This window comes from Coregonus lavaretus (genome assembly GCF_964263955.1).
Source record: "Coregonus lavaretus genome assembly, contig: SUPER_35_unloc_5, whole genome shotgun sequence".
Lineage (NCBI taxonomy): Eukaryota > Metazoa > Chordata > Actinopteri > Salmoniformes > Salmonidae > Coregonus > Coregonus lavaretus.
This window is the reverse complement of record NW_028167177.1, coordinates 298,508-322,807: the sequence shown is the minus strand read 5'-3', so window position 1 is coordinate 322,807 and position 24,300 is coordinate 298,508. Positions and strand designations below refer to the sequence as shown.

Below are 24,300 nucleotides of genomic sequence, written 5' to 3'. Positions count from 1 at the left end.
AGAGTCAATTTTGTATTTCATTTCAACAAAATGGTCATACACTCACATAACGTGAAGTACAGTACTTTTATTGCACAAAACGATACATGACATGTAGAATAACTTTTCTCACTATGGTAACACTTTACATTTTCTGTAAATCTGGTATCCTCACTTTGATAAAATATGTTTGAATACTTTAGAAAAGGTACAACATTACATTACACACATCTTCACTACTTCTTGTCAAGTAAACATTAATTAAGGCACTATCATTATCTCACTATAAAACACCAGTATCAACCTAAAGGGACATGCAGTCAGGTTAGGGTTGGACCCATCAATGAAGCATTTTTACAGACGCCATCACACCAACCATCACGATATCATCTACTCTGCCTCATCATACTCATTCTTTCCTCAGTTCACCTCATCCAGTTCCCTACTACATCCAAAACCAACAGAATTAACTACAAACAAACTAACTAACTAGTACTACATTACATATCGCTATACTCTATACATGGGCCGTGTGCATTTTCTGTTGGTGTATCCTAAGGTTGCTCCTCTCTGAGAACCTCATCCCGCGGTGTGTGCAGGTGAACGGCCTCTCTCCCGTGTGGACCTTCAGGTACATCTTCTGCTGGTGGGAGAACTTCTTCTGACACTGGGGAAGCTGTAGGATTTCTCCTCTGTGTGGACCCTCTGGTGCCTTTTCAGGTTGAACGAGTGGGAGAAACTAGCCTGGCACAGGTGGCAGCTGAACGGTTTCTCCCCCGTGTGCATCCTCTGGTGCCTCTTCAGGTTAGAAGAGTCAGAGAAAGTGGCCCGGCACAGGTGGCAGCCGAATGGTTTCTCCCCCGTGTGCATCCTCTGGTGGATCTCCACCTGTTTGGGGAAACTGAAGGCCTTCCCACAGAATGAACACGGGAAGCGCTTCTCTTTGGCACTGCCACCTTTACTGATTCTGTCTCTCCTACTGTCATTTGTCAATGGGCTTGTGTTGCCATTTAGTGTTGAGGCACTGGCATTGTCTGAGGTCTGGTTTAACATTAGGAGAGTGTGAGGAGGATGAAGACCAGGGAGTGTCTGTGTTGTCGCAGGGTCCATGTTCCAGTTGATAGATCCTATAGAAGGCAGGCTGAAGGCAGCACCTGTTAGGGGGTTAACCTGAGGCGCCATCAGTCTCTCTGAATCACAACTATAGGAGCAGGACGGAGCATCGCTAGCCGAGTCTGTGTCTGTTGTTCTCTCCCGCCGCATACGGACACCTTCCTGTCCCCGCGGACCAAATCTACACCTCTCCCTGGTCTCAGCAAGTCTGTTGTCATGGAGACTAAGTTTGTTTGTTGTTTTGTGTTCGACTGTCTGTTTCTGGTTGTGGTTAACAGTGTTGTTCCCCAGCCCAGAGTTGAGGGCGCTGTCCCATCCACTGACCTCCACTATGTCGCCTCTGGTCCTGACCTGCTCAGTGATGATTTCCCCTGGGCCCTTGGCTACACCGGTCTGGGTCTGGAAATCTAAGATGGCTGCCCAGTCTCCTCTGTTAGCCTCTAGCCAACCACCTGCAAAAAAGACAACAAACATGGCAGAGAAAAAACTCCATATCTAGAGTTGAGTCAATTACCTGGTCAAGTTCATACTAAAACACACACATTATAATGTAACTAAACATACGTTGTATTCATTTCATTTTATGAATGAAGAAACTAAATAAATAATAATAGCCAGGTGCATCACTATTCCCATTGAAGATCTATTCCTGTATGTAGGCTATATGTATTTCTCCCTTACCTTGCTCCCCCATCTTTAGTCCACTCAGCAGATCAATGCTCTCTGGTCCATCTTCTATTGTCTCCTCTTTGACCAGCAGCAGATCAGGCTTCCCATCCTCCATGTCTACTGACTGTAAGAGGTACAGAGTGAGAGGATGTTGGATCAAGACATCTGATATGAGCACCCTGCTATGGAGCATCTTCTGATTGGGCAAAGAGGGATTGCTATGAGTACTATGCAAACATGTTAGTCGATTTGATTAATTGACACTCTTTAATGGTTTGATCATTCGAAAGGCATGGTCCCACACTTAAGACAAAACGAATCAAGACCTGGGTCAGTATCCACAAAGAGTCTCAGAGCAGGAGTGCTGATCTAGGATCAGTTTTCCCTTTTAGATAGTAATGAATAAGATGATATCCTAGATCAGCACTCCTGCTCTGAGAGGCTTTGTGGATACGGGCCCTGACCTAATACCATTCAGACAGTAGTTCACAGTGGGCTCACCTCAGTGAGACTGTGTGTGTTCCTGTGCTGCTCAGCTGGTTCCTCTGTGGGTTCAGGAGGAGGTGTAGTCTGGTTGTCCTCCATGACCATGGTCCCCTCAGGGTTCCCCAGACCCTCCTCACACCCCTCCACCTTCATCAGCAGCACCTCTGGACCCTCCTCCTCCTGGAAGAGACAGGTGATGCAGATTACACAGACATACACTCCCTCAGGTACGTACACACAGATAATAAACACACTTTTAACATGGAGTGTTTACCCATCCCACTATGTCTGAGTCCTATACAATTTGTAAGTCGCTCTGGATAAGAGCGTCTGCTAAATGACTTAAATGTAAATATACGATTTCACAGAGTCAAATTCCTGTACATGCAAATGTAACTGCAAAATCATTGGCAACCTTGATAAAGATCAGGGAAAAATACTATACTGAACAAAAAATCATTATTGTTCATCTTTATCAAGTGTGTCTAATTTAGGACCGCATTGTATATGCATTATATACAGTATATATAATTAAGTAGTTGAATGGAAGTAATTAAACGCATCATACATCCTACATACAGTTCAAACACTATGTAATACTTTTAAGGCTTATATATGCCTTATAAACTCAGCAAAAAAAGAAACGTCCTCTCACTGTCAACTGCGTTTCTTTTCAGCAAACTTAACATGTGCAAATATTTGTATGAACATAACCAGATTCAACAACTGAGACATAAACTGAACAAGTTCCACAGACATGTGACTAACATAAATTTAATAATGTGTCCCTGAACAAAGGGGGGGTCAAAATCAAAAGTAACAGTCAGTATCTGGTGTGGCCACCAGCTGCATTAAGTACTGCAGTGCATCTCCTCCTCATGGACTGCACCAGATTTGCCAGTTCTTGCTGTGAGATGTTACCCCACTCTTCCACCAAGGCACCTGCAAGTTCCCTGACATTTCTGGGGGGGAATGGCCCTAGGCCTCACCCTCCGATCCTACAGGTCCCAGACGTGCTCAATGGGATTGAGATCCGGGCTCTTCGCTGGCCATGGCAGAACACTGACATTCCTGTCTTGCGGAAATCACGCACAGAACGAGCAGTATGGCTGGTGGCATTGTCATGCTGGAGGGTCATGTCAGGATGAGCCTGCAGGAAGGGTACCACATGAGGGAGGAGGATGTCTTCCCTGTAATGCACAGCATTGAGATTGCCTGCAATGACAACAAGCTCAGTCCGATGATGCTGTGACACACCGCCCCAGACCATGACGGACCCTCCACCTCCAAATCGATCCTGCTCCAGAGTACAGGCCTCAGTGTAACGCTCATTCCATCGACGATAAACGCGAATCCGACCATCACCCCTGGTGAGACAAAACCGCGACTCGTCAGTGAAGAGCACTTTTTGCCAGTCCTGTCTGGTCCATCAACGGTGGGTTTGTGCCCATAGGCGACGTTGTTGCCGGTGATGTCTGGTGAGGACCTGCCTTACAACAGGCATTCAAGCCCTCAGTCCAGCCTCTCTCAGCCTATTGCGGACAGTCTGAGCACTGATGGAGGGTTTGTGCGTTCCTGGTGTAACTCGGGCAGTTGTTGTTGCCATCCTGTACCTGTCCCGCAGGTGTGATGTTCGGATGTACCGATCCTGTGCAGGTGTTGTTACACGTGGTCTGCCACTGCGAGGACGATCAGCTGTCCGTCCTGTCTCCCTGTAGCGCAGTCTTAGGCATCTCACAGTACGGACATTGCAATGTATTGCCCTGGCCACATCTAATGCACGTTCATGCAGATGAGCAGGGACCCTGGGCATCTTTCTTTTGGTGTTTTTCAGAGTCAGTAGAAAGGCCTCTTTAGTGTCCTAAGTTTTCATAACTTAATTGCCTACCGTCTGTAAGATGTTAGTGTCTTAACGACCATTCCACAGGTGGATGTTCATTAATTGTTTATGGTTCATTGAACAAGCATGGGAAACAGTGTTTAAACACTTTACAATGAAGATCTGTGAAGTTATTTGGATTTTTATGAATTATCTTTGAAAGACAGGGTCCTGAAAAAGGGACGTTTCTTTTTTTGCTGAGTTTATATCACACAATGTCTGGATGCAATATTCTACCCAGGAATTTTCAACACTGAAATATGTTACTCTCGTTATTCCAAATGTATCGGTGGATCTTTTCTGCTGACAACAATGAAAATAAATCTTAGTCTTTAACGTAGGGTTTGATCTAAACATAAGAAGCTATCGAGTGGAATGGTTACTTTCTATAGCTAGGTTTCCATTTAATTGACGACAGATTTTCAATCGAATATTCAAAAATCTACATAAAGTAAATATGTGCATTTTCCCACCAGTGGTGTGTTTCCACCAAACTGACTTGTTGCAGATACAAATCTGTGTGTGATGAGGTAGTGCACACGAAATGTACTTTTTCGCTTACGTTTTCATGTACCGAATAAAAATCTAAAGTTCAATGTGTTTCCATCACATTTTCAAATGTGCCTACTCTGGTCTTGGCACCTGCGCTCTAGCCAACAGTTTGCAGATACAGTGCAGGGAGGCTAGTCTACTTAATGAGATTATTATGGATAAGAGCGAGAATATTTTTATTTGTCAAACAGCAGTCAAGCATCGATCATCATGTCACCAGAATAAGACCTTTAATATTTCTTTAAAAATGAGCATCAAGATCACTGTGCACTTTCACCACCCTGTGAAGTTTATAAGTTATTTAATCTGTACCCTAATAAACTGCATGGTTTCCCCGAGTCGTACTGGGAGGACCACACACCATGTCATCGCGTGACTCCAAGTTTACTTCGATATGATGGTTACTATATCAACATTTGCACATAAAGGAGTTTCCACCACCCTTTCTCGCATAATTAATTTTACAGATGCAAAAAGATCCCACCATGTCGTACTAACAAATTATCTGTCGGCATTTATCAAATTGTACCGAAACTTCCTGTTTCCATCACAGCTGCCGTGATTTTTTTATTTATTCAGTATGACTTTACTCACATTAAAACTGTGGATGGAAACGTGGTTTATGTTATAGAGTGGAATGGTTTTTCTGCTGGTGTATCCTGAGCTCGCTCCTCTCTGAGATCCTCTTCCCGTACAGGAGAATGGCCTTTCTCCCGTGTGGAGCTAGAGTTACATATTCAGATGGTGCTGGTGGAAGAACCTCTTCTCACACTGGGGGCAGCTGTAAGGTTTCTCCTCTGAGTGGACCCCTGATGCCTCTTCAGGTGGCCAGTTTGGGCAAAGCGCATAAGACACTGGGTACAGCTGAAGGATTTTACCCCTGTGTGGATCCTATACACTACTACTATACTGGTTCCAGTCCTCTCCAGACAGATCAGTCTGTGTCTCTAAAACCAAGGGCAAGTTGCCCGGGTCCCGATGGGATTGAATCGTCCTCAGGCTCGGGTTAACGTAAAGTAAACACTGAGCTGGGAGCAGGAGGACAGCCCAGTGGCCCCCAGCACCAGTCTCTCTGGGTCTGATCTGTGGTCAGATCCTGTGTGTAAAAGCCTTTGTGTTACAGTTAAAGTCTCTGTGTCTGTCTCTGACTTGAAGACGGTGTTCGGCGTTCCACTGACCTCCGTGATGCTGCATCGGGGCTGGGGCGAGGTGGCGAGGTCCCCCGTGACTGAAGAGGGCGCCATTCCAGCCGCTGCTCCAGTCTGGATGTCTCTGCTGTGTCGTAGGTCCTCTCCTTCAGACCTCTCTTGCTTGACCCCAGGACCTCTAGCCTCGGCATCTGCAGACTGACACAAGAGGAGACAAGGTTATTATCGGTACATGAGTTAAATTGTACAACAATGTCGTAGGGAAGTCTCACAAACTCCCCTATGGCAGATAAATAAGGATGTACATGAGTGAATAGCTGAGGGGAGCCTTTCTGAAATAAACGGGCCACATTTGATGTACTATAATTTACTTTGTTACACTATGACACTAACCTCTATCACGATAACATGCTGGGTTGAGGTTCCACTCCCCTCATCTATAGCTATAGGTTGGTCATCTCTCCACGCGTTGTGTCCCGCTGGCTTCACAAAACTCCTGTGGCCTCCAGTGAGATGTCCTTCACCTAAGAGAGTGATTTGGGGAAAAGGGGTGGTTAAGTTAGGTACTACTGTCAAAGCTCAACACAATATTGTACACTATTGACACCGTCTACAATTGGCAAGGATGTAAGCCGGACTACCACATCTGGGGACCTGGGGCACCTACAGTGGGATCCGTAATTATTCACACCCTTGATAAAGATGAGCTAAAATATAAAGGTATACATTATATTATACTAATACAATTGCTCAGAGTAAGAGATTTTGTTTAACAAGTTTTTAAAAAATCTAAAAAAGGTAAGGGTCTAAATTATTGACACCCCTGTTTTCAATACCCCACCTTGCAAGGATAACAGCACGGAGCCTTTAAAAAAAATGTTTAATGAGTTGGAGAAGACATTTGGAGGGATCTTAGACCATTCCTCCATACAGAATCCTTCCAGATTCTTGATATCCTTTGTCTGTGCTTATGGACTGCCCTCTTCAATTCAAACCACAGGTTTTCAATGTGTTTCAAGTCCAGAGACTTGATTTTGTAGCCAATTAACCATTTCTTTGTGTATTTTGATGTGGGCTTGGAGTTATTGTCTTCCTCGAAGATCCACTTGCGGCCAAGTTTCAGCCTCCTGGCAGAGGCAATCAGGTTTTTGGCTCAAATATCCTGGTACTGGGTAAAGTCCATGATGCCATTGACCTTAAAGGGCCCCAGAACCAAAGATCCACCACCATATTTTACAGTAGGGTATGTGGTTCTTTTCTGGTCATGCATTGTCATTTCGACGCCAAACCCACCACTGGTGTGCGTGGCCATAGAGCTCTATTTCATGTCATCCAACAAATTAGGCTGATTAATTAGGCTGTAATTCACAATTAATTGGTATATACAGCCTGAAACTAATGCCTGCACAATTGTGTAAATGTACATACTATACATTTAAACTTACTCTAGCAGCTGTTTGTGCAGTTTGTCCGTCAGCTGCTCGAAATTTGAGACAAAATATAGACAGAAAAGTATTGTTTACACTACTTTCTAGAGAGCTGGTAGGTATATGGTTCAGTTTGGCACCGAGGTAAAATTAGTTTTATATTGGATATTCATTTTTCATCGTCAATAGCATTTGAACCAAATATGCCAGGACAATGAAAATGGTATATTCTGAATCAGGGGAAGGTGGAGAACAATCCAGTTACTACCCGTTGATATTACGGTTTCCATAAATTAATCTTAAATGGCGCTTGCTTTTTAAATGACTGAATGTGAGCAATTAGGATTTGTTATCTGTAATGGTTATGATAAATTAGGCATTGTTGCGATCTGTTGGCATATAGATAAATGCACACATTTTTTCCAGTGCGGGCCTTATGTTCTAAACATATATTTTTTCCCCCCTCATTTGAGTACTCAGAAAAAAATCATGGGAACACTCCAACAGTCAAATGTCAATGCCCATCCCTGTTAGTTTCAGGCTGTATATACCAATTAATTGTGTATTACAGCCTGATTAATCTGACTACCAACAAATGTAAATGCCTGGAGTTTGCTTAATGGCATTGGCACTTGGATTGGAACCTGTGCTTTGGTCAGATAAAATGAAAATAGAGCTCTTGCGTGCCAGTTAGGTAATCCAGCCCTGGATGTAAGGTAACACTTCTCATAGCTTGTTGATATTTATTTATTGATTATGTTCCATGCATTACTTTTTTTTTATTGAGTATGACAATGGGACATTCGGTAAATAATATTTGTGCAAGATTAATTTGTTCTTAATTGACCTGGCTGGTTAAATGAAAAAATATGTGCAAGATAGCCAAGTAATCAGGAGAAGTATGGTATACTATCCAAAAACTGACAAAGACCCAATGTTGTAACAAATCTGAACACATGCGCAGAGGGGAATGGGGCGACAGGCCCCGCAGCCTTCTGCAAAATGTACCTCTTGTCATTCCTCTGTATCGGTCCAGGATGTTGACACTACTAGAACGACTGGCGAGAACGCGTTCTCTCGTTGTCCTCTCTGCGCGCTCCCGTGCCACCTTCAGTTCCAGTAGCTGTAGTTTCCTCCTCAATGCCCTGTTTTCTTTCTGGCTTTGAGTTATTTCCAAACGAAACACTGCATAGTCGTCGTCTACGAGTTTACAGAGCTCTGCCACGGCTGCATTCGCTAGCACCTCCATGACAGAGGCTATTTGAGTGTGAAAAACCATTTCGTTAGCCATTGTTAGCAGCTAACTAGCTAGCGTTATCTAGCAAGATAACATAAATTAACCAATTCCTGTCTCCAGCGCGAATTAAAGACTACCTGAGGTAAGTATTTGATGCTGTGCAGTTAAATGAGTCATATTTTGAGTTCCAGTGTGTTAATAAACGTCTAGATAATAAAACGCTAACGTCGAAATCGTTCTTGGTCCCCGTTCCCTTCCGTTTACCTAAGAGAAAGGATCTTATTGGTTGGCGTCATAGATGGAAGGGTGTAACGTTCGTTAAATGAAAAAGGTGTGCGTGCTGTTCTTTGAAATATGGTACTGCTTATTACATAACACATCAAATACCTATGATCAGTATCTTTTAAGCTGAGCAGACGTGTTTATAAAGAACAGTGTGTTAGCAAGAATAGAGTAGAAAATAACATCAGTAAGGTAAATATTCAACTGTCCTTGTTATAGTCTGACCGACTCAGTGGCCTTGTGGTTAGTGTCTGCCCTGAGATTAGGTTGTGAGTCAATCCCTGGCCGAGTCATGCCAAAGACTGTAAAAATGGGCCCTGATGCGTCTCCGCTTGGCACTCAGCATTAAGGAGATAGATTTGGGGTAAGGCCCTGCAATAGACTAGCGTCTTGTCCAGGTGGTGTACTTGTACATCAAGCTGCCTCAAGCTACAGAAACAGGAGATGAGGTTTGTGCAAGGCTACTTACTTGTTATAGCCTATGTTTACTGTCTCTATAAAAACAGTTATTTACAAATGACAAGTTAACAAAGGGTTACCCCAAAACACTTCACATGATAACTATATATATAACAGCTAAAGAATGGTTCCCAGATATCCCCTGCGTACATCTCAAGCCACACTGCTACGATTTATTCCCATTGTGGACACTCCATGTCTGATAAGGTTACTCAGGAAGGAGAGACTCTTTTAAACATAGTTTGCACTTGAAAAGCCTCTCCTTGAGGCAGCTGAGGAAGGTTAGACCCAGGTCCAGGCCCTTCTATGAACTCTCAGTAGGTGACTGGATCCTGAAGGAGAAGACAGACTTCCTGATAGACTACCACCAGAGGGGTCTCCCGCCACTCCCTGTGAAGGCTAAAGCCCAGGGTGACCTGCTGTGTGCATCATGGATACTGTGGTGTTTGTATCATAGGAACAGGAGGGTCTATCTCTATCAGCCCCAGGCCCTGCTTCATCCCTGCACTGAGACTGTGAAGAGAAGGGTCTGGGCTGCAGACTGGATCCCTGACTGGAGCCTCTGTCTCTCTGATGACCACCAGGACTGAGGTTGTTCTGTCCGCTGGTTGTGTTCTATGTAGTGGTTGTGGTGAAGTCGCTGTCCCTCGCGGTTGGGTCCTGGTTCCGACTCGGGAAGGAAGAGCGATGGCTCATGATCCACGGTTCTGATCCAGGACCAGGGTTTGCGACTAGCTGCTTCTGAGGTCCAGTCTCTCCCACCAGCAGGTCTTCATTGACTGCAGACTGCAAACAAAGATTGTACAGAAAAGCATAAAGGTTTATATAAGAAACTCTTTACGGTACGCAGAAACATGACATATTATAAAATGTTAACCATAGTCAAGCCCATCTCTAACACTGATTGAAGTACCTAACAATATGGAGCCATTGGATTTTTTTTAAATGTCAAAACTCTGTCCCTGCAATGATAAAAAAATAACCAAGTCAGTCAGCACAGAGTCAATCTCGTATTTAATTAAAACAAAATGGCATTACAATGACATTTATTGCACAAAATGATGTGACAAGTAGAATAACATTTCTCACTATGGTAACACTTTTTCTGTCAATCTGGTACCATCACTTTGATAAAATGAATTTAAGGTTTAACATTAAATTACACACAGCTTCACTACTTAATGTCAAGGAAACATTAATTAAGGCACTATCATTAATGCATTATAAAACACCAGCATCAACCTAAAGGGACATGCAGTTAGGTTAGGGTTGGACCCATCAATTAAGCATTTTCACAGACGCCATCACACCAACCATCACGATATCATCTACTCTGCCTCAACATACTCATTCTTTCCTCAGTTCACCTCATCCAGTTCCCTAGAACATCTAAAACTAACAGAATTAACTACAAACTAACTAGTACTACATTACATATCACTACACTCTATACATGGACTTTGTGCATTTTTCTGCTGGTGTATCCTGAGGTAGCTCCTCTCTGAGAACCTCTTGCCGTACAGGCGAACGGCCTCTCTCCCATTTGGACCTTCAGGTGCATCTTCAGCTGGTGCTGGTGGGAGAACCTCTTTGTGGACCCTGTGGTGCCTCTTCAGGTGCCCAGACTGGGCAAAGCGCATGTGACCCTGGGTACAGCTTTAGGATTTCACCCCTGTGTGCACTCTCTGGTGGATCTCCACCTTTTTGGGGAAACTGAAGGCTTTCCCCCAGAACAAGCACTGCCACTGATTCCATCTCTACTACTCTCATTTGACAATGGGCTTGTGTTGACATTTAGTGTTGACACTGTCACTGTCTGAGGTCTAGTTTAACATAAAGAGAATATGAGGAGGACGAAGGCCAGGGAGTTTGTTGTGGCAGGGTCCATGTTCCAGTTGATAGATCCTATAGAAGGCAGGCTGAAGGCAGCACCTGTTAGTGGGTTAACCTGAGGCGCCGTCAGTCTCTGAATCACAACTATAGGAGCAGGACAGAGCATTGCTAGCCGAGTCTGTGTCTGTTGTTCTCTCCCACCACATACCCCGTCCCCGCGGACCAAATCTACACCTACCCTTGGTCTCAGCCAGTCTGTTGTCATGGAGACTAAATTCGGATGTTGTTTTGTGTTCCACTGTCTGTTTCTGGTGCTGGCCTGCTCAGTGACGACGTCCCCTCATCTGTTAGCCTCCAGCCAACCACCTGCAGGAAGAGGTTACAAAATAGACTTTACAAACATGGCAGAGAAAACTCTACATATGGAGTTTTTTGGTCAATTACCTGGTCAAGTTCATACATTATAATGTGTGTTTTAGTATGTAAACATAAGTTGTATTGATTTGATGAATGAAGAGAAAATAATAGCCAGGTGCATCACTATTCCCATTGAAGTATATATATTATGTTCTGTATATGTATGTCTCCCTTACCTTGCTCCGCCATCTTTAGTCCACTCAGTAGGTCAATGCTTACTTGACACTTTAATGGTTTGATAATTCATACAGTTAAGACAAAATTCATCAAGATCTGGGCCCGTATCCACAAGGCCTTTCAGAGTAGGATTGCTGATCTAGGATCTTTCCAAATAATCTTATTCATTATGATCTAAAAGGCAAAACTGATCCTAGATCAGCACTCCTACTCTGAGATGCTTTGTGGATACGGGCCCTGACCTAATACCATTCAGACAGTAGTTTACAGTGGGCTCACCTCAGTGAGACTGTGTGTGGTCCTGTGCTGCTCAGCTGGTTCCTCTGTGGGTTCAGGAGGAGGTGTAGTCTGGTTGTCCTCCATGACCATGGTCCCCTCAGGATTCCCCAGACCCTCCTCACACCCCTCCTCCTTCACCAGCAGCACCTCTGGACCTTCCTCCTCCTGGAATAGAGAGGTGATACAGATTACACAGACATACACTCCCTCAGGTACGTACACACACACAGATACTAAACACACTTTCAACATGGAGTGTTTACCCATCCCCACTACAGTATACTAGAGTCCTATACTGTAGTTACATAATTACTTCATTGTTGTTAAACCCATCATGGTGGACATTTAATATGATATGGGTAAAAACAAGTCAGGTATGATAAGTCAAAAGTAATTATCGGGCAAACCTGACTAAACTATTTTGACGTGTACATTAGGTGTTTGTTAGTGTGTGGGTATGTGTAGGTATATTTAGTGTGTGTATTGTAAAAACTGCTAGCTGCCTCATCCGCTAGTAACTTAATGCTGACTCTACTTAGGTCTGTCCCCCTACAGGCGGTCCGGCAACAACCAGGCAGACATGTCCATATCCAGTGTTTTATTCTCTTGCTTACCACCACACAGTTAAACACACACACATTTTACATCAGATGTGATCTTGTGGTTTATTGCAGATGAACGCACAACACTTTTAGAATAAACACTGAAAACTTGGTCTTCTGTCAACGACTAAAACACTGAGCTAGAGTGGGTGGAGCCAGAGTCCAAATGTCCACTCAAGCACTCTAATTGGCTGGAAGGCATATTGGTTATAAAGCACTGCCTGGTGTTTTCAGAATAGGGTGAGATCAGATGTGATACACTAAACATAATCTCAATTAATGAAAAGTCCTATTTTGTGTTTAGTAAACAAACATTGAATCCAAGATGGCATAGCAGTGCGGTCGTGTTCTTTGTTGTGTGTCTGTGTAAATAGCCAGTTCTCTGTATTTTTTGTACATATTTCCCTATCACACTTTTCATCCTTCTACAAAATATACTTTCCTGCAACCCGCCTCACTCAATGTGGAACGGATTCTATTATTGACTTACCTTTTATCTAGAATCTCCAGTTGATACCAGCTAGCCAGCTAACTAGCTACTTGCTATTAGCCACCGTTAGCGGTTTTCACCCAGAATATCGGATTTTCTGCCGGAATAACTGAATCACTGGACATTAACACCGGATCGCAACTAGCTAGCCGCAACCGAATTGGATGTTGCTGTTTGGCTAATCACCACTGCCCCTGAAGCAAGCACCAGTTAGCCTTGAGCCAGGGCCATATCCCGGCTATCTACCTCTCTGTCTACCGGACGGGAGTAGCCAGCTAACTAGCTACTTGCCATTAGCCCCTGCTAGCGGTTTCTCACCATTGTCCTGCACTACCTACCAGCCAGCTCTAGCCTGGACTATTATCCGCCAATCTGCACTGTCTGCACAGCGCGTTATCGACCCAGAACATATAGGTTTTTCTGCCAGAATCACTGATTCACTGGACCTTTAACACTGGATTATCGTAGCTAGATAGCTGCAATCAAATGGACGTTGTTGTTGGCTAATCAGCCTCGAGCTAGCCGCGAGCCAGGCCATCTACCTCTGTCAACCGGACGGGACCTCCTAGTGTTGACACGGAGCCCCGCCGATCCAACACGACTGGTCTGCCGACAAAATCGTCTGATTTGATTACAACAGGTTTCCCGTTACGACGTCGACCTCGAAGATCCATCTGCTAGCCCCGGCCCGCTAGCACACGCTAGCCGTGGTCTCTTGCTCGCTAGTGCTATAGCAGCCCCCGAACTACCTCCGAACTCTCCTATTGCTGTTCACCGGACCTTATGATAACTCAGCTATACAGCTGATGCCTGCTGGACTGTTCCTTTATACGGTACCGCATCCTGTTTATGTTTAGCCTCAGCCCAAACTTTGTCGCCATTACCAGCTGTTGTCTTAGCTCTCGAATAACACCTGTGATTGCTTTATGCCTCTCTCCCATTTCAATATGCCTTGCTTATTGCTGTTTTGGTTATTTCTTATTGTACTATTTCACTGGCATAGATGGCTCCTTTGTCCCACCCCCCATACACACGGAGACCGACTCGATCGGTGCCTCCAGTGGTGCTATCTCTTTCATCGTTACCCAACGCTTAGGTTTACCTCCACTGTACTCATATCCTTCCATATCCTTTTCTGTATATAATGCCCTGAATGTATTCTACAACGCCCGGAAACCTGCCCCTATTTTTCTCTGTACCCAACGCACTAGAAGACCAGTACTTAAAGCCTTTAGCCGTATCCTTATTCTACTCCTCCTCTGTTCCTCTGGTGATGTAGAGGTTAACCCCTGTAGCCCCCAGTATCACTCCTACTCCCCAGGCGTTATCATTTGTTTACTTCTGTAACCGTAAAAGCATTGGTTTCTTGCACGTTAACATCCGAAGCCTCCTCCCTAAATTGGAGTTATTCACTGCGTTAGCACACTCCGCCAACCCTGATGTCCTAGCAGTGTCTGAATCCTGGCTTAGGAAGGCCGCCAAAAATTCAGAAATGTCCATCCCCAACTACAACATTTTCCGTCTCGATAGAACTGCCAAAGGGGGTGGGGTTGCAATCTACTGTAGAGAGAGCCTGCAGAGCTCTTTCATACTATCCAGGTCTGTGCCCAAACAGTTTGAGCTGATTGCCCCCCATTTATCCTCAGAGTTCGTACTGCTTGGTGACCTAAACTGGGATATGCTTAACACCCCGGCCAACCTACAATCTTAACTAGATGCCCTCAATCTCACACAAATTATCAACGAACCTACCAGGTACAACCCTAAATCTGTAAACATGGGCACCCTCATAGATATCATCCTGACAAATTTACCCTCTAAATACACCTCCGCTGTCTTCAACCAGGATCTCAGCGATCACTGCCTTATTGCCTGCGTCCGTAATGGGTCCGTGGTCAAACGACCACCCCTCATCACTGTCAAATGCTCCCTAAAACACTTTAGCGAGCAGGCCTTTCTAATTGACCTGGCCCGGGTATCCTGGATGGATATTGACTTCATTCCGTCAGTAGAGGATGCCTGGATGTTCTTCAAAAGTGCTTTCCTCTCAATCTTAAATAAGCATGCACCATTCAAAAAATTCAGAACTAAGAACAGATATAGCCCCTGGTTCTCCTCAGACTTGACTGCCCTTGACCAGCACAAAAACATCCTGTGGCGTACTGCATTAGCATCGAACAGCCCCCGCGATATGCAACTTTTCAGGGAAGTCAGGAACCAATATACACAATCAGTTAGGAAAGCAAAGGCTAGCTTTTTCAAATAGAAATTTGCATCCTGTAGCACTAACTCCAAAAAGTTTTGGGACACTAAAGTCCATTGAAAATAAGAGCACCTCCTCCCAACTGCACTGAGGCTAGGAAACACTGTCACCACTGATAAATCTACAATAATCGAGAATTTCAACAAGCAATTTGCTACTGCTGGCCATGCTTTCCACCTGGCTACCACTACCCCGGCCACCAGCTCTGCACCCTCCGCTGCAACTTGCCCATGCCCCTCCCCCCCGCTTCTCCTTCACACATTCAGACAACTGATGTTCTGAAAGAGCTGAAAAATCTGGACCCCTACAAATCAGCTGGGCTAGACAATGTGGACCCTTTCTTTCTAAAATTAGCTGCCAAAATTGTCGCAACCCCTATTTCTAGCCTGTTCAAGCTCTCTTTCGTAACGTCTGAGATCCCCAGAGATTGGAAAGCTGCCGCGGTCATCCCCCTCTTCAAAGGGGGTGACACTCTAGATCCAAACTGTTACAGACCTATATCCATCCTGTCCTGCCTTTCGAAAGTATTTGAAAGCCAAGTTAACAAACAGATCACCGACCATTTCGAATCCCACCGTACCTTCTCCGCTATGCAATCCGGTTTCCGAGCTGGTCATGGGTGCACCTCAGCCACGCTCAAGGTCCTAAACGATATTATAACCGCGATCGATAAAAAGACAATACTGCGCAGCCGTCTTCATCGACCTGGCCAAGGCTTTCGACTCTGTCAACCACCGCATTCTTATTGGCAGACTAAATAGCCTTGGTTTCACTAATGACTGCCTCACCTGGTTCACCAACTACTTCTCAGATAGAGTTCAATGTGTCAAATCGGAGGGCCTGTTGTCTGGACCTCTGGCCGTCTCTATGGGGGTGCCACAGGGTTCAATTCTCGGGCCGACTATTCTCTGTGTATATCAATGTTGTTGCTCTTGCTGCTGGTGAAGCTTGGATCCACCTCTATGCGGACGACACCATTTTGTATACATCTGGCCCTTCATTGGACACTGTGTTAACAAACCTCCAAACGAGCTTCAACGCCATACAACACTCCTTCCGTAGCCACCAACAGCTCTTAAAACACTAGTAAAACTAAATGCATGCTCTTCAACCGAACGCTGCTTGCACCCGCCCACCCGACTAGAATCACTACTCTCGGCGGGTCTGACCTAGAGTATGTGGACAACTACAAATACCTAGGTGTCTGGTTAGACTGTAAACTCTCCTTCCAGACTCACATTAAGCATCTCCAATCAAAAGTTACATCTAGAATCGGCTTCCTATTTCGCAAACAAAGCATCCTTCACTCATGCTGCCAAACATGCCCTCGTAAAACTGACTATCCTACCGATCCTTGACTTCGGCGATGTCATTTACAAAATAGCCTCCAACACTCTACTCAGCAAATTGGATGTACTCTATCACAGTGCCATCCGTTTTGTCACCAAAGCCCCATATACTACCCACCATTGTGACCTGTACGCTCTCGTTGGCTGGCCCTCACTACATATTCGTTGCCAAACCCACTGGCTCCAGGTCATCTATAAATCACTGCTAGGCAAATCCCAGTCTTACCTTAGCTCACTGGTCACCATAGCAACACCCACCCGTAGTCTGCGCTCCAGCAGGTATATCTCACTGGTCATCCCCAAAGCCAACACCACCTTTGGCCGCCATTCCTTCCAGTTCTCTGCTGCCAATGACTGAAACGAACTGCAAAAATCTCTGAAGCTGGAGACTTATCTCCCTCACTAACTTTAAGCGTCAGTTGTCAGAGCATCTTACCGATCACTGCACCTGTACACATCCATTCTGAAATTAGCCCACCCAACTACCTCATCCCCATATCGTTATTTATTTTTGCTAATTTGCACCCCAGTATCTCTATTTGCACATCATCTTTTGCACATCTATCATTCCAGTGTTAATACGAAATTGTAACTATTTTGCACTATGGCCTATTTATTGCCTTACATTTACGTCATTTAGCAGACGCTCTTATCCAGAGCGACTTACAAATATAACTTACTACCTCCATAACTTACTACATTCGCACACACTGTATATATATTTTCTATTTTTGACTTTGTTTGGTTTACCCTATATGTAACTGCGTTGTTGTTTTTATCACACTGCTTTGCTTTATCTTGGCCATGTCGCAGTTGTAAATGAGAACTTGTTCTCAACTGGCTTACCTGGTTAAATAAAGGTGAAAAAAATAAATTTAATTATTTTTTTTAAATACACCATATAAAACCCACACACACGTCTCAACAAAATATCTGCATGAAAAAATTAAAGAAATAGGTATTTGTGAACATCATATAGCCTACACAGTACAAACACAATATGTAACAGACTTTTTAGGCTTATATAGCACACGTCTGAATGCAATATTCTACACTAATCTGTTACTCTCGTTATTCCAAAAGCATCTGTGGATCTTTTCTGCTGACAACAATTAACATGTATCTTTGTCTTTAATGCAGGGTTTGATTTAAACGCCAGAAGCAATCGAGTGGAATGGTTAATTTCTAGGTCATTGCGTGGAATGTTTTTTCTGCTAGTGTATCCTCTGAGAACCTCTTCCCGTAGTGCGTACTGGCGAACAGCCTTTCTCCCATATGGACTTTCAGGTGCATGTTCAGTTGGTGCAAGTGGGAGAACTTCTTCTCACACTGGGGGGTTGCTGTAGGATTTCTCCCCTGTGTGGACCCTCTGGTGCCTCTTCAGGTTGCCAGCCTGGGCAAAGCTCATGTGACACTGGGTACAGCTGAAGGGTTTCACTCCTGTGTGGACCCTCTGGTGCCTCTTCAGGTCACCAGCCTGGGTGAAGCGCATATGACACTGGGTACAGCTGAAGGGTTTCACCCCTGTGTGGACCCTCTGGTGGATCTCCACCTTCTGGGAGCTGCTGAAGCCTTTGTTACAGAACATGCAGAGGAACCGTTTCTCTTTAGTATTTCCTGATGTGGCTCCCCCTCCCTGTGCCTTGGCCCTTTGATCCTTTGAGTTCAATACCTGATTGAAAAGGTATTGTGAATCCGAAGGTGCCATCGGCGTGGACAGTGGGTTGCGATCCCTGAGCGTGTGTAAAGGGGAGTGGGTTGCGACAGCTAGATTGGTCTTTAAGCTTTCCCTGTAGTCTAAGAAGTCACTGGTGTTGCCCTGAGAGTGTCCTTCTCCTAAGTGAGTCTCGTCTGTATTCCATGTCAGAGGAGCGTCACCCTCCAGTTTCACAGTCAACTCATCTACCACTATAACCTCCCCTTTCTTATCTATGCACCCTTCAGGGTATACACTACTGTACTGGTTCCAGTCCCCTCTAGACAGATCAGTCTGTGTTTCTAAGCCGACAGGCTTGTCACCAGGTATCATCTCTATAGTGTATGAACAGGACGGATCATTGCCAGTCTTTAACATGTCACCTGAGTCCTGATGGGACAAATCCGTCTTTGGGCTTGGGTTACCATAAAGTAAATATTCTGAGTGGGGAGCAGGTGGATAGCCCAGTCGCCCCAGACCCGTTAAATTATTGGTGTCTGTCTCTGACTTGAGGACGGCATTCAGCGTTCCACCGACCTCCGTGATGCTGCGTCGGGTCCTGGGCGGCGCTGGGGCGGTGGTGGGGTCCTCCTCTCCTTCAGACCTCTCCAGCTTGACCCCAGGACCTGCAACCTCTGCATCTACAGACTGACAAGAAGAGGGGAGGTTATTGACGGTATTGAGTATAATTGGGTAACGATGTCATAAAGAAGTCACACAAGCTCCCCTATGGCAGATAAATGAGGATGTACATGTAAGCAAGTGAATAGCTGAGGAGAGCCTTTCTGAAATAAACTGGCCACATTTTATGTACTGTAATTTTGATGTAATACTATTACACTAACCTCTATCACGATAATGTGCTGGGTTGAGGTTCCACTCTCCTCATCAACAGTGATTGGTTGGTCATCTCTCCATGTATTGTGTCCCGCCGGCTTCACAAAGCTCCCTTGACCTCCAGTGAGATGTAATTCATCCAAGAGAGTGATTGGGGGAAAATAAGGTGGTTAGGTTAACTACTGTCAAGATAGCTAAGTAATCAAGGGAATTAGGCTATTGCATACTATCCAAAAACTGACCAAGACCCAATTCTGGTTAACACATCTAAAGTCACATGTGCAGAGGATGACAGGCCCCGCAGCCTTCTGCAAATGTACCTCTTGCCATTCCTCTGTATCGGTCGAGGATCTTGACACTACTGGGACGACTGGCGATGGCGCGCTCTCGCATTGTCCTCTCTGCGCGCTCCCGTGCCACCTTCTTCAGTTCCAGTAGCTGTAGTTTCCTCCGCAATGCCCAGTTTTCTTTCTTGCTTTGAGAAATTTCCAAACGAAACACTGCATAGTCGTCGTCTACGAGTTTACAAATCTCTGCCACGGCTGCATTCGCTAATACCTCCATAATGGAGGCTATTTGAGTGTGAAAAACCATGTCCATTGTTAGGTAACTTTAGCAGCTAGCTAGCTAGCATTACCTTGATAACATTTATCAACCAAGTCTCCAACGCGAATTAAAGAATACCTGGGGTAAGTGTGTGATCCTGTGTCGTTAGATTAGTCATATTTTGAGTTCCAGGGTGTTAATAAACGTCTAAATGACAACAATAAAAACGCAAACGTGGAAATAGTTTTTGGTCACGGTTCACTTCTGTTTACGTCTTCTTCTTTGAGGTTTTATCGACGGACTACACCAAAAAGCCGCCACCTACTGGGTGGGGTCAAAACTGGGAGATTTTAAAGGGATAGTAAATGCCAAATCTATATTTGGGTCACATTACCCTTAAATACCTTGAGTTGTCTGAAGGCCCATGGTGACAGAGTCAACAATAATCCATTATTAACATATGGCTACAGCCTGGAGTTATAGTCCTTATGTTATAAAATACGTTTTACCAAGACAAATATGATTCTTCATATTCTAACTCGCTCAGTGGGGTCTCTAACATATCAGTAACATATATCCAAAAAGTCAGATTTCGTAACCTAATACATCCGATAATACGCAGCGCGCTCTGTTGACAGAGCAGTGCCCCTTCTTGCAGTGACTTTTGAGGATTTTACATCTTCTGCAAAGTTGTTTCTGCCGGTCGTAAAAAGCTAAATTAACATGACACGAGCAGAATTGAATGTAAAAAGCTTTTGAAAATAAAATGGTTGCCGTGTGCTCCGTTGACATTTCACAGAGATACGCTGGTTTTTCTGAGCAATCTACGGAAAAATAACGAATTTCGCATTCATATGAAAGGCTTATACTAAAATATGAAAATGTGATGTCTGAAAATCGATATCACCTCTATTGTTTTATGTCCTCCGGATTCGAAAAGAAAGATGAGTTCAACAGGAGAGCCTGTCATTTTGTCTTAATTCTTGCACTGCATCCAGCCTCGCTCACACAATGCTATTTCCAATATCTTTTTAGCACTTTTTTTTCTCTGGCATCTTGATTTAGTCACCCTAATCTTGGCCATCCTACAAGGGTAAAAACTCCAATAACTTTTAAACGGATTACGATAGAGACGTTAGGTTTTCTTAGAGGAGAATCTACACAATTGGTCAAAATATGCGTTTTTGATTGGACACCAGCATCGTCAGTTTTCATGTGTGGAAACAGCCGAACTAAAGTTAGCAAAGCTTCACAAAAACACTTCAAACTAAATTCGGTAGTTGGTGGAGTTAGCAGGGATTTTTTTTTACGTGCATACTGCTGGAATTGTTAGAACTGGAGCTATTTCCTTATCTGGCCACAGCATCTCTATTTTCCAGTGATGACGTCATCCACATTCGGCAGGCATTACGGCACGGATTGCTTTCCAGATGTCAAAAAACTGACCGGTAAACATAGGAAGTATCAGAGCATTCCACAATTATAATTTTATTGCAAAAAAATAACTACCTTCAAGTATTGACGCTACCAAACTTATTTTGAAGTGTTAGAAGAAGTTGTGGCTAGCAGTGCAGCTTTGCTAACATCGGTTTGGCTGTTTCCAAACTGAAATATATTGTGTGTGTGCATCAGGGTAGAAGGCCGCCTGCCTGCGGGTCGCGACAGAGATCATTGTGGCACGGTCGGCATTTTTCATGCTGCGGGTGGGAGCCGGTGGTCATAAATCAACTTTGGGATGGAAAAATGTTTTTGTCCCGCAGATTATTTGTGAACAGTCGTCTTTCTGCTTTGCAATGCGTTAGCCTAGTCCTACCTATTGTATTAAAAGCACATCTTTGTCGCATTATTCACACTCGGAATTCGCTGCTTCAAGTTCAATAGCCTACCTGTCCTAGTTGGGCGTGCGAGATAAGGTGTGCCTAGTATACTGAACAAAAATATAAATACAAAATGTAATGTGTTGTCCCAAATATTCCATATGCACAAAAAGCTTATTTTTCTCAAATATTGTGCACAAATTTGTTTACATCCCTGTTAGTAAGCATTTCTCCTTTGCCAATAGAATCCATCCACCTGACAGGTGTGGCATACCAAGAAACTGATTAAACAGCATGATCATTACACAGGTGCACCTTGTGCTGGGGACAATAAAAGGCCACTCTAAAATGTGCAGTTGTCATGCAACACAATGCCACATATGTCTCAAGTTTTGAGGGAGCGTGCAATTGGCATGCTGACTGCTGGAATGTCCAACAGAGCTGTTGCCAGAGAATCGAATGATCCTTTCTCTACCATAAGCCGCATCCAACATAATTTTAGAGAATTTGGCAGTATGTCCAATGTGCCTCAACCCCAGACCACGTGCAACTGTGCCAGCCGGGGGTTAGGAGTATTTCTGTCTGTAATAAAGCCCTTTCCTGCGGAAAAACAAATTCTGATTGGTTGGGCCTGGCTCCCCAGTGGGTGGGCCTATGCCCTCCCAGGCCCGCCCATGGCTGCGCCCCTGCCCAATAATGTGAAATCCATAGATTAAGGCCTAATTTATTTATTTCAATTGACTGATTTCCTTCTATGAACCGTAAAATCTTTGAAATTGTTGCATGTTGCGTTTTTGTTTTTGTTCAGTATAGATGTGTAGTCTCATTGAAATAGAGTAGGCTGCCTATGCATGGGCGGGGGAATTATGTGGCAGTCATCTTTCCAAGGAAATTAACTTAAATATGATTAGACTATAGTTTACTACGGTGTCTGTAAATAAATATTGATAATGGGAAATAAGTGGAGGGCGTTCAACCAACGTGAGTCGAGGTGCAATCAAAAAACGTCATCTTAATTGAAAAGGAAAAGACGCAACACGAGCACAGGCTACCATGGTGAGTGAGTGTTGCACATTTTAGTTTTCAATAAATATTTATTAGGCTGCCCATTTATTTGTCTCTGCCTGCAAATCGTCCTCCTAAAAGGTAGGCTATAACCTATATGCAAAACCTAGCTCAAGAGAAAGTGCAAGTGTCCGCTGTCATCATTCTTGCTGCTGCTTGAAGTTCAGTAGCCATACATGCGAGAACAGGTGTGCATGTAATTAAATAGAGAGGTCTATAGCCTATTGGCGGAGCAGCTATCTTTCCAAGGAAATGTACTTCCTAAATATGATTAGGCTATAGTTTACTACATTGCCTAGAAATTAATATTGATTACCCATATGTCTCCGTTTGAAATCCGTCCCACTCCTAAAAGTTATGCTATAAAACGTACCTCGAGAAATGTTAAGTCTCTCCAACTCTGCTCTCTTCCAACTACGTTTGGATGGAAGTTCAACATGTAGAGTTGAAGTCGGAAGTTTACGTATACCTTAGCCAAATACATTTAAACTCAGTTTTTCACAATTCCTGACATTTAATCCTAGTAAAAAATCCCTGTTTTAGGTCAGTTAGGATCACCACTTTATTTTAAGAATGTGAAATGTCAGAATAATAGTAGAGAGAATGATTATTTTTGCTTTTATTTCTTTCATCACATTCCCAGTGGGTCAGAAGTTTACATACACTGAATTAGTATTTGGTAGCATTGCCTTTAAATTGTTTAACTTGGGTCAAACGTTTCAGGTAGCCTTCAACAAGCTTCCCACAATAAGTTGGGTGAATTTTGGCCCGTTCCTCCTGACAGAGCTGGTGTAACTGAGTCAGGTTTGTAGGCCTCCTTGCTCGCACACGCTTTTTCAGTTCTGCCCACACATTTTCTATAGGATTGAGGTCAGGGCTTTGTGATGGCCACTCCAATACCTTGACTTTGTTGTACTTAAGCCATTTTGCCACAACTTTGGAATTATGCATTGTCCATTTGGAAGACCCATTTGCGACCAAGCTTTAACTTCCTGACTGATGTCTTGAGATGTTGCTTCAATATATCCACATAATTTTCCTTCCTCATGATGCCATCTATTTTGTGAAATGCACCAGTCCCTCCTGCAGCAAAGCAACCCCACAGCATGATGCTGCCACCCCCGTGCTTCACGGTTGGGATGGTGTTCTTCGGCTTGCAAGCCACCCCTTTTTCCTCCAAACATAACAATGGTCATTATGGCCAAACAGTTCTATTTTTGTTTCATCAGACCAGAGGACATTTCTCCAAAAAGTAAGATCTTTGTCCCCATGTGCAGTTGCAAACCATAGTCTGGCTTTTTTATGGCAGTTTTGGAGCAGTGGCTTCTTCCTTGCTGAGCGGCCTTTCAGGTTATGTCGATATGGGACTCGTTTTACTGTGGATATAGATACTTTTGTACCTGTTTCCTCCAGCATCTTCACAAGGTCCTTTGCTGTTGTTCTGGGATTGATTTGCAAAGTACGTTCATCTCTAGGAGACAGAACGCGTCTCCTTCCTGAGCGGTATGATGGCTGCGTGGTCCCATGGTGTTTATACTTGCGTACTATTGTTTGTACAGATGAACGTGGTACCTTCAGGCGTTTGGAAATTGCTCTCAAGGATGAACCAGACTTGTGGAGGTCTACAATTTTTTTTCTGAGGTCTTGGCTGATTTGTTTTGATTTTCCCATGATGTCAAGCAAAGAGGCACTGAGTTT

At 44.1% G+C, this 24,300-nt stretch overlaps 2 protein-coding genes across 3 annotated transcripts; both read right to left on the bottom strand.

Moving 5' to 3' along the window:
- On the bottom strand, positions 1-8,765 carry LOC311110387 (uncharacterized protein). Its single transcript, XM_084188933.1, has 6 exons — positions 8,262-8,765; positions 6,220-6,350; positions 5,857-6,024; positions 2,263-2,427; positions 1,774-1,885; positions 1-1,544 (listed from the first exon to the last, which is right to left on the bottom strand). Exons 1-6 carry the CDS (start codon positions 8,542-8,544, stop codon positions 607-609), a joined length of 1,797 nt encoding a protein of 598 aa, XP_084045059.1. The 5' UTR covers positions 8,545-8,765; the 3' UTR covers positions 1-606.
- A 460-nt stretch (positions 8,766-9,225) lies between these two features.
- Positions 9,226-20,004, bottom strand: LOC311110396 (uncharacterized protein). 2 transcript variants are annotated; one of them, XM_084188945.1, is made up of 6 exons: positions 19,495-20,004; positions 19,183-19,292; positions 18,875-18,985; positions 11,938-12,102; positions 11,303-11,430; positions 9,226-10,017 (listed from the first exon to the last, which is right to left on the bottom strand). In XM_084188945.1, the coding sequence occupies exons 1-5, from the start codon at positions 19,772-19,774 to the stop codon at positions 11,335-11,337; spliced, it is 762 nt and encodes a 253-aa protein (XP_084045071.1). In that variant the 5' UTR covers positions 19,775-20,004; the 3' UTR covers positions 9,226-10,017; positions 11,303-11,334. The 2 variants fall into 2 exon arrangements, with proteins under 2 accessions (XP_084045071.1, XP_084045070.1); XM_084188944.1 differs by lacking the exons at positions 9,226-10,017; positions 11,303-11,430; positions 11,938-12,102 and having other exon boundaries at positions 17,241-18,985.
- Between the last annotated feature and the right edge of the window lie 4,296 nt (positions 20,005-24,300).

Coding starts and splice junctions, on each gene's coding strand:
- LOC311110387 (XM_084188933.1), bottom strand. CDS start 8,544: ATGGCTAACGAAATGGTTTTTCACACTCAAATAGCCTCTGTCATGGAG. Junction 1,886..2,262: donor ACACACACAGTCTCACTGAG/GTGAGCCCACTG, acceptor TACCTCTTACAG/TCAGTAGACATGGAGGATGG. Junction 1,545..1,773: donor ACTAAAGATGGGGGAGCAAG/GTAAGGGAGAAA, acceptor TCTTTTTTGCAG/GTGGTTGGCTAGAGGCTAAC.
- LOC311110396 (XM_084188944.1), bottom strand. CDS start 19,774: ATGGACATGGTTTTTCACACTCAAATAGCCTCCATTATGGAGGTATTA. Junction 19,293..19,494: donor ATACAGAGGAATGGCAAGAG/GTACATTTGCAG, acceptor ATCTCACTGGAG/GTCAAGGGAGCTTTGTGAAG. Junction 18,986..19,182: donor AGCACATTATCGTGATAGAG/GTTAGTGTAATA, acceptor TCTTCTTGTCAG/TCTGTAGATGCAGAGGTTGC.